Below are 12,093 nucleotides of genomic sequence, written 5' to 3'. Positions count from 1 at the left end.
TTGAGTTGATTTTTGGAGGGAAGTGATGGAGTTGGTTGATTAGATGGGGAGGGGGAAGGGTGTGTTGTGATGACTGTGTCATTTTTTGTATTGAGTTGGTGATTGGTTTGATGAGATTGATAGGTTGGATTGGGTTTGGGTATTGCATTGGGCTTAGATTGTGCGTTGGGCTTAGGTTGGGTTAGGTTTAGGAAAGTAGTTTGGGGTTTATGTGATGGGCTTAGCTTAGGTTGGGTTTGTGTTGGATTGGATTGTAGAATAGGATGGGCTTCGCTTAGGTTGGGTTTCGGTGTGGGTAATTGGATGGGCTTGGGTTTAATGAGAGTGATTGGGCTTGGGTAGAATAGTAGTGGGTTGAATTTAAGGATGTAGAGGGTGGTGAGGTGTGCGGGTCCATGGGCCACGTGGGTGACCTCGGACATTTTATTAGTTGAAAATAGATTGGGTTCTTGTAGGTTTGGGCCTCGAGGCCCATTCCAATTTTCGATTTTTGGGGCATCTTGCGTCGAGGGCCCGCTCAAATTCGGGTGTTTACAGACACCAATCTGCCATCAAGCTTCACACCCTTCCAATCTATGGCATATGCGTCTTGGACTTCCATCACCATTTCGCCTTAAATTAGCTTCTTCATTATTATCTTCAAACAATATTTCTTATGACAATAATTGTATTGTTTGTCTCATGGCAAAACAAACATGACTCCTATTTCCATTAAGTTCCATATCAACTCATGCCCCATTTGATTTATTACATTGTGATATCTTGGGTCCTCACAAAGTTCCCAAACACTCAGGGGCACGATTTTTTCCTTACCATTTTAGATGACTTTACAAGATGCACATAGATATTCCTTATGCAACACAAGTCTGAAACTCAAAACATTTTAAAATCTTTTATTGATTTTGCTCATACTCAATTTCATGCCTATGTCAAGGCAGTCAGAGTAGACAACGGTTCTGAATTCTTGTCTATGAGAAACTATTTTAGGTTTCATGCAATTGAAAATCAACGCACTTGTGTTTACACTCCACAACAAAATGGAGTTGTGAAAGGAAGCATCGTCACATTCTCACTATAGCACGAGCACTACTTATTCAATCCCATTTACCTTTGCATTTCTGGGGTGAGTGTTTTAATTGTTACTCATCTCATTAACCGGTTACCATCACCATTGCTTTCAAACAAAACACCTTTTCAATTGCTATACAATTGTCCACTATTACTTGATCACCTAAAGGTTTTTGGTTGTCTATGCTATGCAACTGTTGTACACCCAATTCATAAATTCGAATCCCGTGCCAAACGTTGCATCTTTGTTGGATATCTGACTGGGTAAAAAGGATACAAACTATATGACATGGAAACTGAGAAATTTTTTGTCAGTCATGCTGTCAAGTTCCATAAAACCATTTTTCCATTTTCATCCATCTCAAGCCCATCAAATTCTGATTTTGTAGTGCCCAATTTCCTCTCCAAAACCACAGAAACACAGTTTATCATGTCACCATTCCCTTCTAGCACCCATTCTCACCAACCCGAGCATATAGAAACAACTAATACACATGAACCCATATCTCCCACACATATGCAAACCACACCTGTTTTTCTCTGCAGCACTACTTAGTCTTCTACGCTCACACCAGAAGTCGAAACTACACCACCACCACTATAGACCCGTCAAACATTCCTTTTGAATCCACCACTACTTCCATTCCACCTCCGAGATAGTCAACACGGCCTAAGCGACCTCTGGTATGGCATAGAGACTTCCTACTGTCATTTCCAACTAATCAGTCTACCTTTGCACCGAGTTCTATAACTGGTACTCAATATCCACTCTCCCATTTTCTTTCTTACTCACGTTTTAATATTCCCATTCCACTTTTCTAGTTACCATCACAAATCACACCGAGCCCAAAACTTATGCTTAGGTTGTCCTTGATCCACGTTGGCGACAAACTATGAATACAGAATTAGAAGCATTACAACTCAACAACACATGGAGCTTAGTCCCTCTTCCCATTGGCTTAAAACCGATAGATTGCAAATGGGTATACAAAATCAAATACAAATCTGATGGCACCATTGAGCGCTACAAGACTCGTCTCCTTGCTAAGGGATACAATCAAGTTGAGGGTGTTGACTATGAAGAAACATTTTCTTCAACAGCCAAGCTTACAACACTTTGATGTCTTCTTACTGTTGCCTACATGAACCTCCACCTGGTCTTCACCGACAGGGGAAGAACACAATATGTTGGCTCAACAAGTCTCTTTATGGACTTAAACAAGCATCAAGAAATTGGTTTTCCACATTTTCAAATACTATTCGAAAGGCCGACTATCAACAATCAAAGGTTGATTATTCACTTTTCACCAAGGCTCAAGATACTTCTTTTACAACAATTCTCATATATGTTGATGACATACTCCTTACAACAAATGATCTACATGAAATGGAATGCCTCAAAATTCCTTCTTAAACGCTTCCGTATCAAAGATCTTGGAAACTTGAAGTACTTTCTTGGTATTGAATTTTCCCATCCAAAAAAGGTATTTTTTATGTCACAAAGAAAGTAGGCATTGGACATTCTACAAGATTCAGGACTCCTAGGCGCATGTCCCAACAATTTTCCAATGGAGCAAAATTTGAAACTCATTCCTACTGATGGAGCATTGCTAAATGATCCAACAAAGTACAAAATATTAGTTGGCAGATTGGTTTATCTAATAGTGACAAGACTTGACATAGTCTATTCAGTTCACATTGAGCCAGTTCATGCAAAAGCCTAGGATACCTCATTGGGACGCTGCCATTTGAATCTTCAAATACATCAAAGGTACCCCTGGTCAAGGATTATTATTCCTTCCTTCCAATAACAGTTTAGCTTTGAAAGCATTTTGTGATTCAGATTGGAAAGGTTGTCGCATCACAAGAAGATCAGTTACAGGGTATTGCATTTTCCTTGGAAATTCTCTCATATCATGGAAATCTAAGAAGCAAGCCAACGTCTCTAGATCATCAGCTGAGGCTGAATATCGAGCCATGGCTAACACATGTTTAGAGCTAACTTGGTTACGCTATATACTACATGACTTAAAGGTCCCTCAGACAACTTCTACACCATTGTTCTGTGACAATCAGGCAGCTTTACACATTGCAGCGAATCCTGTCTTTCATGAGCGTACGAAACACATTGAAATAGATTGTCATATAGTACGAGAAAAAGTGCAAGCCGGAATGATTGACCCTTCTTTTGTTCCTTCACACTCGCAGCTGGCTGATGTATTTACAAAGGCCTTAGGAAAGGATCAGTTTGTGAGTTTGTGCAACAAGTTGGGACTTCATGATATCCACTCTCCAATTTGAGGGGGAGTATTAAGAAATATATTGTATTAGTTGTATATTTACATCTTCCATTCTTTATTTACCTTCCTAAATTAGTGTAATTTAAATCCCAGAAAAGGGGGATCACGACTTCCAAGCCTTAAACTTAACTTGCCATATACATTATATCTTTATGTATATGCACTACATAATGTTAATGAAAACATATCTCAATTCTTCTATTATTCATTCTGCCACTATCATTATTTTATACATTTAACCATTTGAATTTTATCTTAAATCAATAGATGTTAAGATATTGTTTTATAATTTTTTGTTCAAAGTTCCCATGTTTTTCATTTACTAAACAAATATAACACTTCTACTCATGGTTTTAAAACTCGGTTTCGCCTCTCATCTCATCCATGCTTGATATTAAGTTGATTTGGACAATATCTCGTTTCGTCATTTAAAAAATTTGACGAAGAAGATGAAGTTTTACACCCCATCTGGACCCAAACCCTTTTTTCTCTGATTTCTTTGGTTCACTTGGTTGAAAGATCTATTGTTCGTTTTGTTAGATTCCACAAAACAAAAAAACCTTGTTCATATATCTCGTCCATACTTGATACAGAGACAACTAGGGTGATACGTCTCAGTTTTAAACGAGTTTTGAAATCATACTTGTACTTTTAACATTATTATTATTTTTATTTATTTAATTTTACGATTTATTTAGACATATTTAACTATGGTCAAAAGATCATAGTTTAAGTAATTCAAAACTTTTTTCTTTTATTTTTATTTTTTCTAAGAATGAAACGGGTTATGGTCAAGAGGTGAAGTTAAATAGACTTAGAGAGTCAACTAATTATATATTTAATGTTTACACGATTGAGATCATTTGTTTTCTCACAAGTCATTCTTCATGAGTGACCGCAGACTGACTCTATATGAAAATGGGTTTGGAACCACTCTAAAAAATAAAAAAAAATGTTGACCTTTAAAATGTCAAGTCAATAGTCCGGATGTATCCTAGAAATTAGAAAATTTTTATGTATCCTTGAGATGCATGTTTTATCCTAATCATTTGATTTCATAATTTTTATAAATCAATTTAGAGTTAATGGATCCCTTGAATCTTAAAAAATAGTTTTTAAACATTTAACCAATATTTGTAGAAGACCTTATTGATTGGGTAAACGAGAATGCACAATCCAAATCTAAGATCTGGGATACACTATCTTAAATAAAGTGAAGAATCCAGTTATTGGTTTGTAAACGATGCCGATGCCCTCAAGGTATGTGTTGTGTACGTAGTACTGAAGGAAATATCACCCTATTATTGCTACTTCAAGTGCTTATGATTTCCCTCCCTAGGTTCTACTCGATCTAATATCTTTAACAAGCATTGCAATAAAGATTATCAAACTCTCAAGTGCACTCTAGATCAAAAAAGTGGAATGCATTAAAGTTGATGAAGAGAGGTAGAAAACAACTTTGTAATATGTTTTGTGCATGCTTCAACAATCACAGAACATAGAATAAGTAGAGATCTCTCTCAATGTGATCAGAGAAGTTTTCTAAAAATTCTGTCAACATGGTTAGACTAGGGTTGCAACTTGGTTCGGTTTGAAGAGACCAAATTGACATAGGTTGGTTCCACAAAATAAGAACTAGAACCGAACCGAAACACCAATAGAACCAAACCAATCTTTATCGAATTAAGGTTAGTTTGATTCTCAGTTGTATAGGTTGCCAATATTTTATAAACCTGCTTGGAAGTATCATATTTTTAATTGAAAATAAACATATAATGACCATAAAGTTTTATATAATGAATCATTAACCTATCTATAAAACAAAGTCATTAATTTATCCATAAAAATCATCAGTCTATAACTTAACTCCTAAAATAATTCATAATAAATTGATATACATTGATTTATTACACGAGGGCTCGATTCTCAATTTGGTTTGGTTCTTGTGGGGTCAGATTTTGATGAACGATGCCGGTGGACTCTACTTCACGAATCCAATGTCACTCCTTCCACATTCTTTCTGACACTGGTGTGGTACCTGTTAAAAACTCTCCGATGCTCAACTTAGAGTAGTAGAGGAATAATGGATAAAACTGGTTAGACTCTCAATCGGCTAAAAGATCCTTAAGTTTGTGCATATTGTGCTATTTATAGATTCTTTATCTGAATTAGGGTTTCCTCTTCTCGTGGGAGGTGATCTCGGAGAATCCCCTGATTCCGAGAATTCTAAACAGAATGGGGATCTTTGGGATTGGATATGCTATATTGGGGAGATTTCTTCCGAGATCTCTGAGCTTGACATGCGCACATCAAAATTAAGGGTATTCTTTGACCTGGTCTGCCTTACTTAACAGACCAGGTCTTGTTCAGTGCTATGCTACCTTCCTAGCCAAGCTAGGCGCTCTCTACCTTGGCTTGCCCTTCTGCTGGGTAGAGTCTCGTATGCTAATCTGCGCATAGTACCACTTAATTGGCCTGGACACATATACGGTCTAGATGATTGTGTGGTTATTTCCCTCTATAGTTTTATATAAGTCTTAAATCAAGAATCGAACCAAATCAAACCAAATTTATCGATTCTCCATTTTCTTAATCTAGAACCCAACTGCAACTTGTTCCAAACTAGGAAACAAAGCCCAAAGTTGTCAGTTTGATAAAATTCTTGGTTTGAACTGGACCAAGTTGCACGCACTATTAGGAGAGACACAGTATGTACATGTAGCCTCTTTGGCACTTATTCGATTATACAATGAATCAAAGAAAGGGTAAAATTGGAAATTAAAATAAAATAAAATAACATTAAATAACTTTGGCCAAAAAGATAGGAGTGAATTACATGCAACCCACAAGCTTGGGTTTGAAGAGAGCAATTTGGCCGATGGCACTACGTCTACATCCAATCCAATCCGACCTAGCTAATCATGGCATGTGTGCCATTTGAGAGGTTCGCTTAATTGTTTTGAGCCTTTCTACACTGACTCCCTACAACACTGTGATGATGTGGTGGATTGCAAAAAACCATTGATGCTTTTCACTCGTATGTTGAGATTTTATCTATGGTTTTGTGCACACAGCCAGTGCACCCCATCAGCGTAGTGTTGAACACAATGTTGTGGGAAGTCAATTTAGCATTTTTCCATTAGTTTTTACCGATCATATATAGAAGGAGGTTTCCCTCTTCTATTTATTCCATGTGAGAGTAATAAGAACTTTAAAATTTAACCTCCTTTACATTTAATAATTCACTCCAACAAAATAGTTAGAGTGAGAAACTTTAACCTCAAATATTTCATTAAAAAAGGAAGATCTAAATACAAATTTTTCCTTTTGGACCCAATTTTCATGTACTCCAAGGCCCATTTATGTTGTTTCTTTGTTGGTCCACTAGTATCTAGTATGGACTTGAGAACCACCATTTTAACCTAGGAATTTCAATACTTGGAGTAGACAAACCTAGATAATTCTTCGACAAATCCAACATGTGAACATGAAACCCTAGATTTAGAAACACAATTAATCAAGCTAAGAATGAAGCAACTCAAAGAGACAAGAGCTTAATGGTGGGGGCGCTGCTCCCTGCACCCCCACAACTCTGCTCTGAGTAGCATAACAAAATACAAAACTTTCACAAAACATTTGATTTAACTAGTCAAAATTATATTACACTCAATAAGATTCTTGTCATGTAGTGAAAATTCAGAAAAATGTGTAAAGATACCTCATGAATGCTTCATAAAATCCCATCAGCTTCCCCCACCCTAATAGAGATAAGGTGTATGCATTATAATAATGTGCATGAGATACACAATATCAATGCTATGGTGTTTCTCATCACATATCTTGAAGATATTTGATTTGCATCAATTAGGTAAATTAGAATATTTATGTAAATCTAATTTCCTTATCTTAGCTGATGTAATCCCTATAAATATCCTATCAGGGTTCATGTAATATTGATCCAAGAATTCTCAATAAAATCATACTTTTACATGGTATCAGAGCTCAAGCTCCATTGAGCACATCGATCTTGTTGCGCCATTCTTTGATGATGGTGTTACCATCATCGCCGAACCTAAATCATTTAGTTCCCTTTATTAGTATTTTTTTTTTTTTTTTTCAATAAAAATCTCACCTTTCTCTATGTTTCTACAAACCTCTCTACTTTACAAATTAATGCATCACAATCACAATTTTTATTTTATCTAAAATCTCTACAATGAGAGTTCTTGTATTTAAATCGCACAATCCATCAGACTTGATCTAGTGGGCTACCGACTCTAATAGACTAAAAAATGAGCGGCATTCGATAATGATGGACTTCACAGATAGGCGTTGGCCACCATCAAACATGATTGACCTTGCAGCAATCCATCTTCAACTTCTTCATGATGTCAAAGGCTAATATTTTATGTAATCAATTTCATGCTATTTATCTAAAGGACCATGCAATTGTGGGAAGGTAATAGAGATAACGTGTATGCATTATAATATTGTGCATAAGATACACAATATCAATGCTATGGTGTTTCTCATCACATATCTTGAAGGTATTAGATTTGCATCAATTAGGTTTAATTAGTATCAATTAAGTAAATTAGAATATTTATATTCATCTAGTTTCCTTAACTTGGTTGATGTAATCCGTATAAATATCCTATCAGAGTTCATATAATATTGATCTAAGAATTATCAATAAAATCAGATTTCTTTATGCCCAATACTCAAGGGGAGTACTTTACCTTATAGTGTCCACAGAACCTAGAATTCCAATGGTGATAAGTAACATGTCCTCTAGTTGCGACACCCAACTGGATGTATTGATGATCTTTCCACATTTTATACCATTGTTGAAAATGGAAAGAAGAATATCATTTTTCTTGGAGCTGTACATAAGTACAAGTACTACAAATCCATTTTTCAAATCCAACACTCAATTTCTTTACATATTTTGTACTTAGTTAGAGTCTCTTTATTAGGAGATGTACACCATGTCCAGGCTCTACTATCATTCGGTACACAGGGGAGTGGTAGTATTTACTAGAAAGAGAGAATGAGAAGTTAGAGAGGATAAGAGAGAGGATTATCTTCAATTCTACCATTGCAAAATTTTGGCCCAAACACAGTCGAGTTCCAACTCCGAACGGCACGTAAACTTGTGGAAGCTTGCAAGCATCGAAGATTCCATTTGCAAATCTCTCAGGCTTAAAGTTGTTGGCATCCGGTCCCCAGATGGTCGAGTCACGGTGCAGTGTAGGGATCACAGTCCAAAGGTGGATTCCTTTCGGGACAACAACATCACCTATTTTAGTTTCTTTGAGGACCTCCCTCGACACGAATGGAGCAGGAGAGTAGAGACGCAAGGTTTCTTGAATCGCCATTTTCAACTGCATTGATCAAATGACAATATATAGAAAAATAACTTGGTGTATAAACGATACAACTTCAAATATTTAATTGAGAGCAACTTCTCATCTCACAACGCAATTGGTAGGACATAAAATAGGTCAGATTTATTCGAAATCCGAGTGATCCAAATCCAAATTTAGCAGATTTGGACTCTTGGAATAGATTTGAATAAAAATATGAGTCCATATTGCTTGACTTGAGTTGGATACAAGTCCATCCCTATCCGCTAGATTTGAATGATATATTATTTTGAAAATTATATTTTTATATTTTTCCAAATATCTTTTTCCTACTACTTTAATATAACTTGAATTCTTATAAAATAAAAAATTTATAATGGTAAAATTAAATAGTACAACAAGTAAAAAAGAAATATAGCAAAATATATATATATATATATATATATATATTATATATTGTTAAATAGTCCAAAATTATCCGAATCAAACCAAGTAATTATGTCAAATTGGATACGGATTCAGAGAAAGCAAAATGATTCGGATATGACTTTGGCTAATAGGATTCATATATAGATCTAGATATAAAATTGGGATATGGATATACTCAGATCCAGGCCGAACCAGGCCCATTTTAAGCCCTAGTAATGGGGTTACTATTAATTGAGATTCATTAAAGGGACAACAACATGCAAAGGCTACAATTGGGTCTTACCAATTTCATTTTTTGGAGTGCATTGACATCTGGAAAGCGATGACCACAACAAACTTCCACCACCTCCGCACGAATACGATCTTGCCATTCAGGATGTAAAGCAAGTAACATCAAGCACCAAGTGGCTGCCACAGCAGTAGTTTCATGCCCAGCAAAGTAGATGTTCTTGCAATTATCAACAATAAAGCGAGTCGATGGAACAAAACCCCCTTGATTATCATTGTTTGCCCCTTCCATGATCATGTGTAGTAGATCCTTTTCAGATATTGTTGGTGTGGGTCCTTTACGTTCCTTCACTACTCGCAAAATCAACGACTCAATCTCTCTTTCCAACCTCCATATCTCTCTATTACTCTTGTTCGGAAGATTTCTAGCATTAAAATGATTCCAACATACGATCATCCTAAATATATGTGCATATGTATGATGAATGAGCTGGTCTGGGTCTGCCTTAACCCTGTTGACCTTTCAAAAAAAAATGTATGATGAATGCTGACAACCATGTTTCATTATGGGGATGGCAACTTGCTTCAAAACCCTTTTTTTTTTTTTGAGTCATGATAATTTGATTACCCATGTGACATACTAAATCGACATCCCTGATGTGACAGGTTTGGGAACCGTAGATCTGCTCTTCTCTAGATATAGAACTGCAACTTTTTATGGGAAGTAAAATTCTGTATTTCGTCAAGAGCAGATCTATGGTTCCCAAACCTGTCATGTCAGGGGTGTAGATTGAGTATGCCATGTGAGTTAGTCAAATTATCATGGTTTTTTTTTTCTTCTTCAAAATTCCCTTATAGAACATCTACATTTTGTCTCTAGAAAACATTAGACACAAACAACAACTCAGCTCTCTATCAAATAATCGTATACGAATAGATAGATAGATGGGGTTATATGAGCTGAAGGACCACCTATTCATATGGGCTGTGTTTTCATGTGGGATTCAAAATAATCGAGTGCCATGCAATTACAGAGCATAGAATTATAAGAACTTTAGAAAAAAAAAAAAAAAAGACTTGTCTTCACCATTGAATTTCAATTTTAAATTTGGGAGTTCAACACCCATCCAGCTTTCAAAGACAGATGTGACGTAAAAAAAAATTGTTTTCTATGATTTTTTAAAACCTAATCCAAACCATTACTTATAGAGCACTGTGGTGTCATTTAAATGACACCTACGGTGATGGTGCATTATATATTGGTGGTCATCATATCCTACAACGACTAAAATTTTAGCAAAGGCCAATATATAAGGAAATAGCAATGGTTATGAGGGTTATACCATTAGCAATGGCCTGGTTGTATTCCTTATTACTTATATGGTCATACAACAGTTGATAATTAAATGTATCCCAATAATGCATATCCCTATGAAACACCCCTACCGTTGTATTTTATATTTCAAGGGTCGAGATTATGTGTTTTTTCATTAGTCAGTCTCCAGGGTATAATGAAGTAACAGAGAAAAAACTACAGAAGCACAACATACCTAAAGATAGAAATCCCAAAAAGGAAACTTTGGTGAGACATGGTCTTCTGAAGGGACCTTAGTTTTGAGAAAATCTCTTTTCCTTGACAATAAGAACTTCCAAAACAAACCCTTGAGATCACATCTGCTGAGAAGTTCCTCAAGTCCTCATCAATTATAATTTCTGCAACACCACCTTTGCTTTCAATTATTTCTTCCCATGTTTTCAACAATGGCAATGCAGATTCCACCATTAGCCCCACCATTCCCTACAACAAATATGTCAGATCCATATTTACCTCTTAATGGAGATCAGACCTTAAGTCCTAAAATTTGTTAATTACTATTATTATTTTTTTTAATTTTGAGGAAAGATAATTTTTATGCATATATTTATACCAACGGATCAGGTTCAGATAGGATTGGTACCAACACGATAAGAAATATATATATATATTGGCTTCTCTCTTTTGTCATTACATATGTCCCTCGAACCAGGGATCCATCAAAAGTAGTTTACATATTATTGATAAAAAATCGACAGTCCACATTTTAAATCACTTTTGATGGGGTTAGAAGTTTCAGATTGGGCTGATTTTTTAGGATGATCTTCTCATCATAGAGATCATCCTCTTAAAAAATCAGTTAAATCCGAAACTTCTAACCCATATTTTTGAAAAATGATTATTATTACATTGTTTTTACAACGTAAAAAACCAACGTTAGGGAGTCCCGTTAATTATTACATTGATTATTATTATTACATGATCCGCCCCCTACATGTATATAGAGTCCCGTTAGGCAGCCAATGTTAGGGAACCAAGATGGAGCCAACGTCTTTGTCCTATATGTGTAAGAAGTTTCAGATTGTGCTGATTTTTTGTAAGGATATCTCCTCACCATAGAGATCGTCATTACAAAACATCCGCCCATTCCAAAAACTCCATTATGAAAACTTCTAACCCATATAGGACAACGGCGTTGGCTGTTGAGCAAGACCCTATGTTTGGAGGTCCTAAAGAGAGTCAAACATTGTCGAAAACATTTTTTCAATGTATGGGTTAGAAGTTTCAGAATGAGCTATTTTTTTTGTGAGAATGATCTCTATGATGAGGAGATCATCATCACAAAAAATCATCTCATTCCGAAACTTCTAACTCCATAAAAAATGAT

General features: G+C 35.8%; 1 protein-coding gene across 1 annotated transcript; it reads right to left on the bottom strand.

Moving 5' to 3' along the window:
* Positions 1-8,219: 8,219 nt before the first annotated feature.
* LOC147386610 (cytochrome P450 714A1-like) lies at positions 8,220-12,035 on the bottom strand. Its single transcript, XM_086424510.1, has 3 exons — positions 10,942-12,035; positions 9,447-9,816; positions 8,220-8,752 (listed from the first exon to the last, which is right to left on the bottom strand). The coding sequence occupies exons 1-3, from the start codon at positions 11,184-11,186 to the stop codon at positions 8,327-8,329; spliced, it is 1,041 nt and encodes a 346-aa protein (XP_086280636.1). The 5' UTR covers positions 11,187-12,035; the 3' UTR covers positions 8,220-8,326.
* Positions 12,036-12,093: the final 58 nt, after the last annotated feature.

The sequence above is a fragment of the Akebia trifoliata genome, chromosome 14, assembly GCF_017979445.1.
Source record: "Akebia trifoliata isolate Shusen 1 chromosome 14, ASM1797944v1, whole genome shotgun sequence".
Classification (NCBI taxonomy): Eukaryota; Viridiplantae; Streptophyta; class Magnoliopsida; order Ranunculales; family Lardizabalaceae; genus Akebia; species Akebia trifoliata.
Note: the sequence above shows the minus strand (reverse complement) of the source record. Positions and strands in the feature narration are given on the sequence as shown.

Coding starts and splice junctions, on each gene's coding strand:
- LOC147386610 (XM_086424510.1), bottom strand. CDS start 11,186: ATGGTGGGGCTAATGGTGGAATCTGCATTGCCATTGTTGAAAACATGG. Junction 9,817..10,941: donor TTTGGGATTTCTATCTTTAG/GTATGTTGTGCT, acceptor TTTTAATGCTAG/AAATCTTCCGAACAAGAGTA. Junction 8,753..9,446: donor CACTCCAAAAAATGAAATTG/GTAAGACCCAAT, acceptor TGATCAATGCAG/TTGAAAATGGCGATTCAAGA.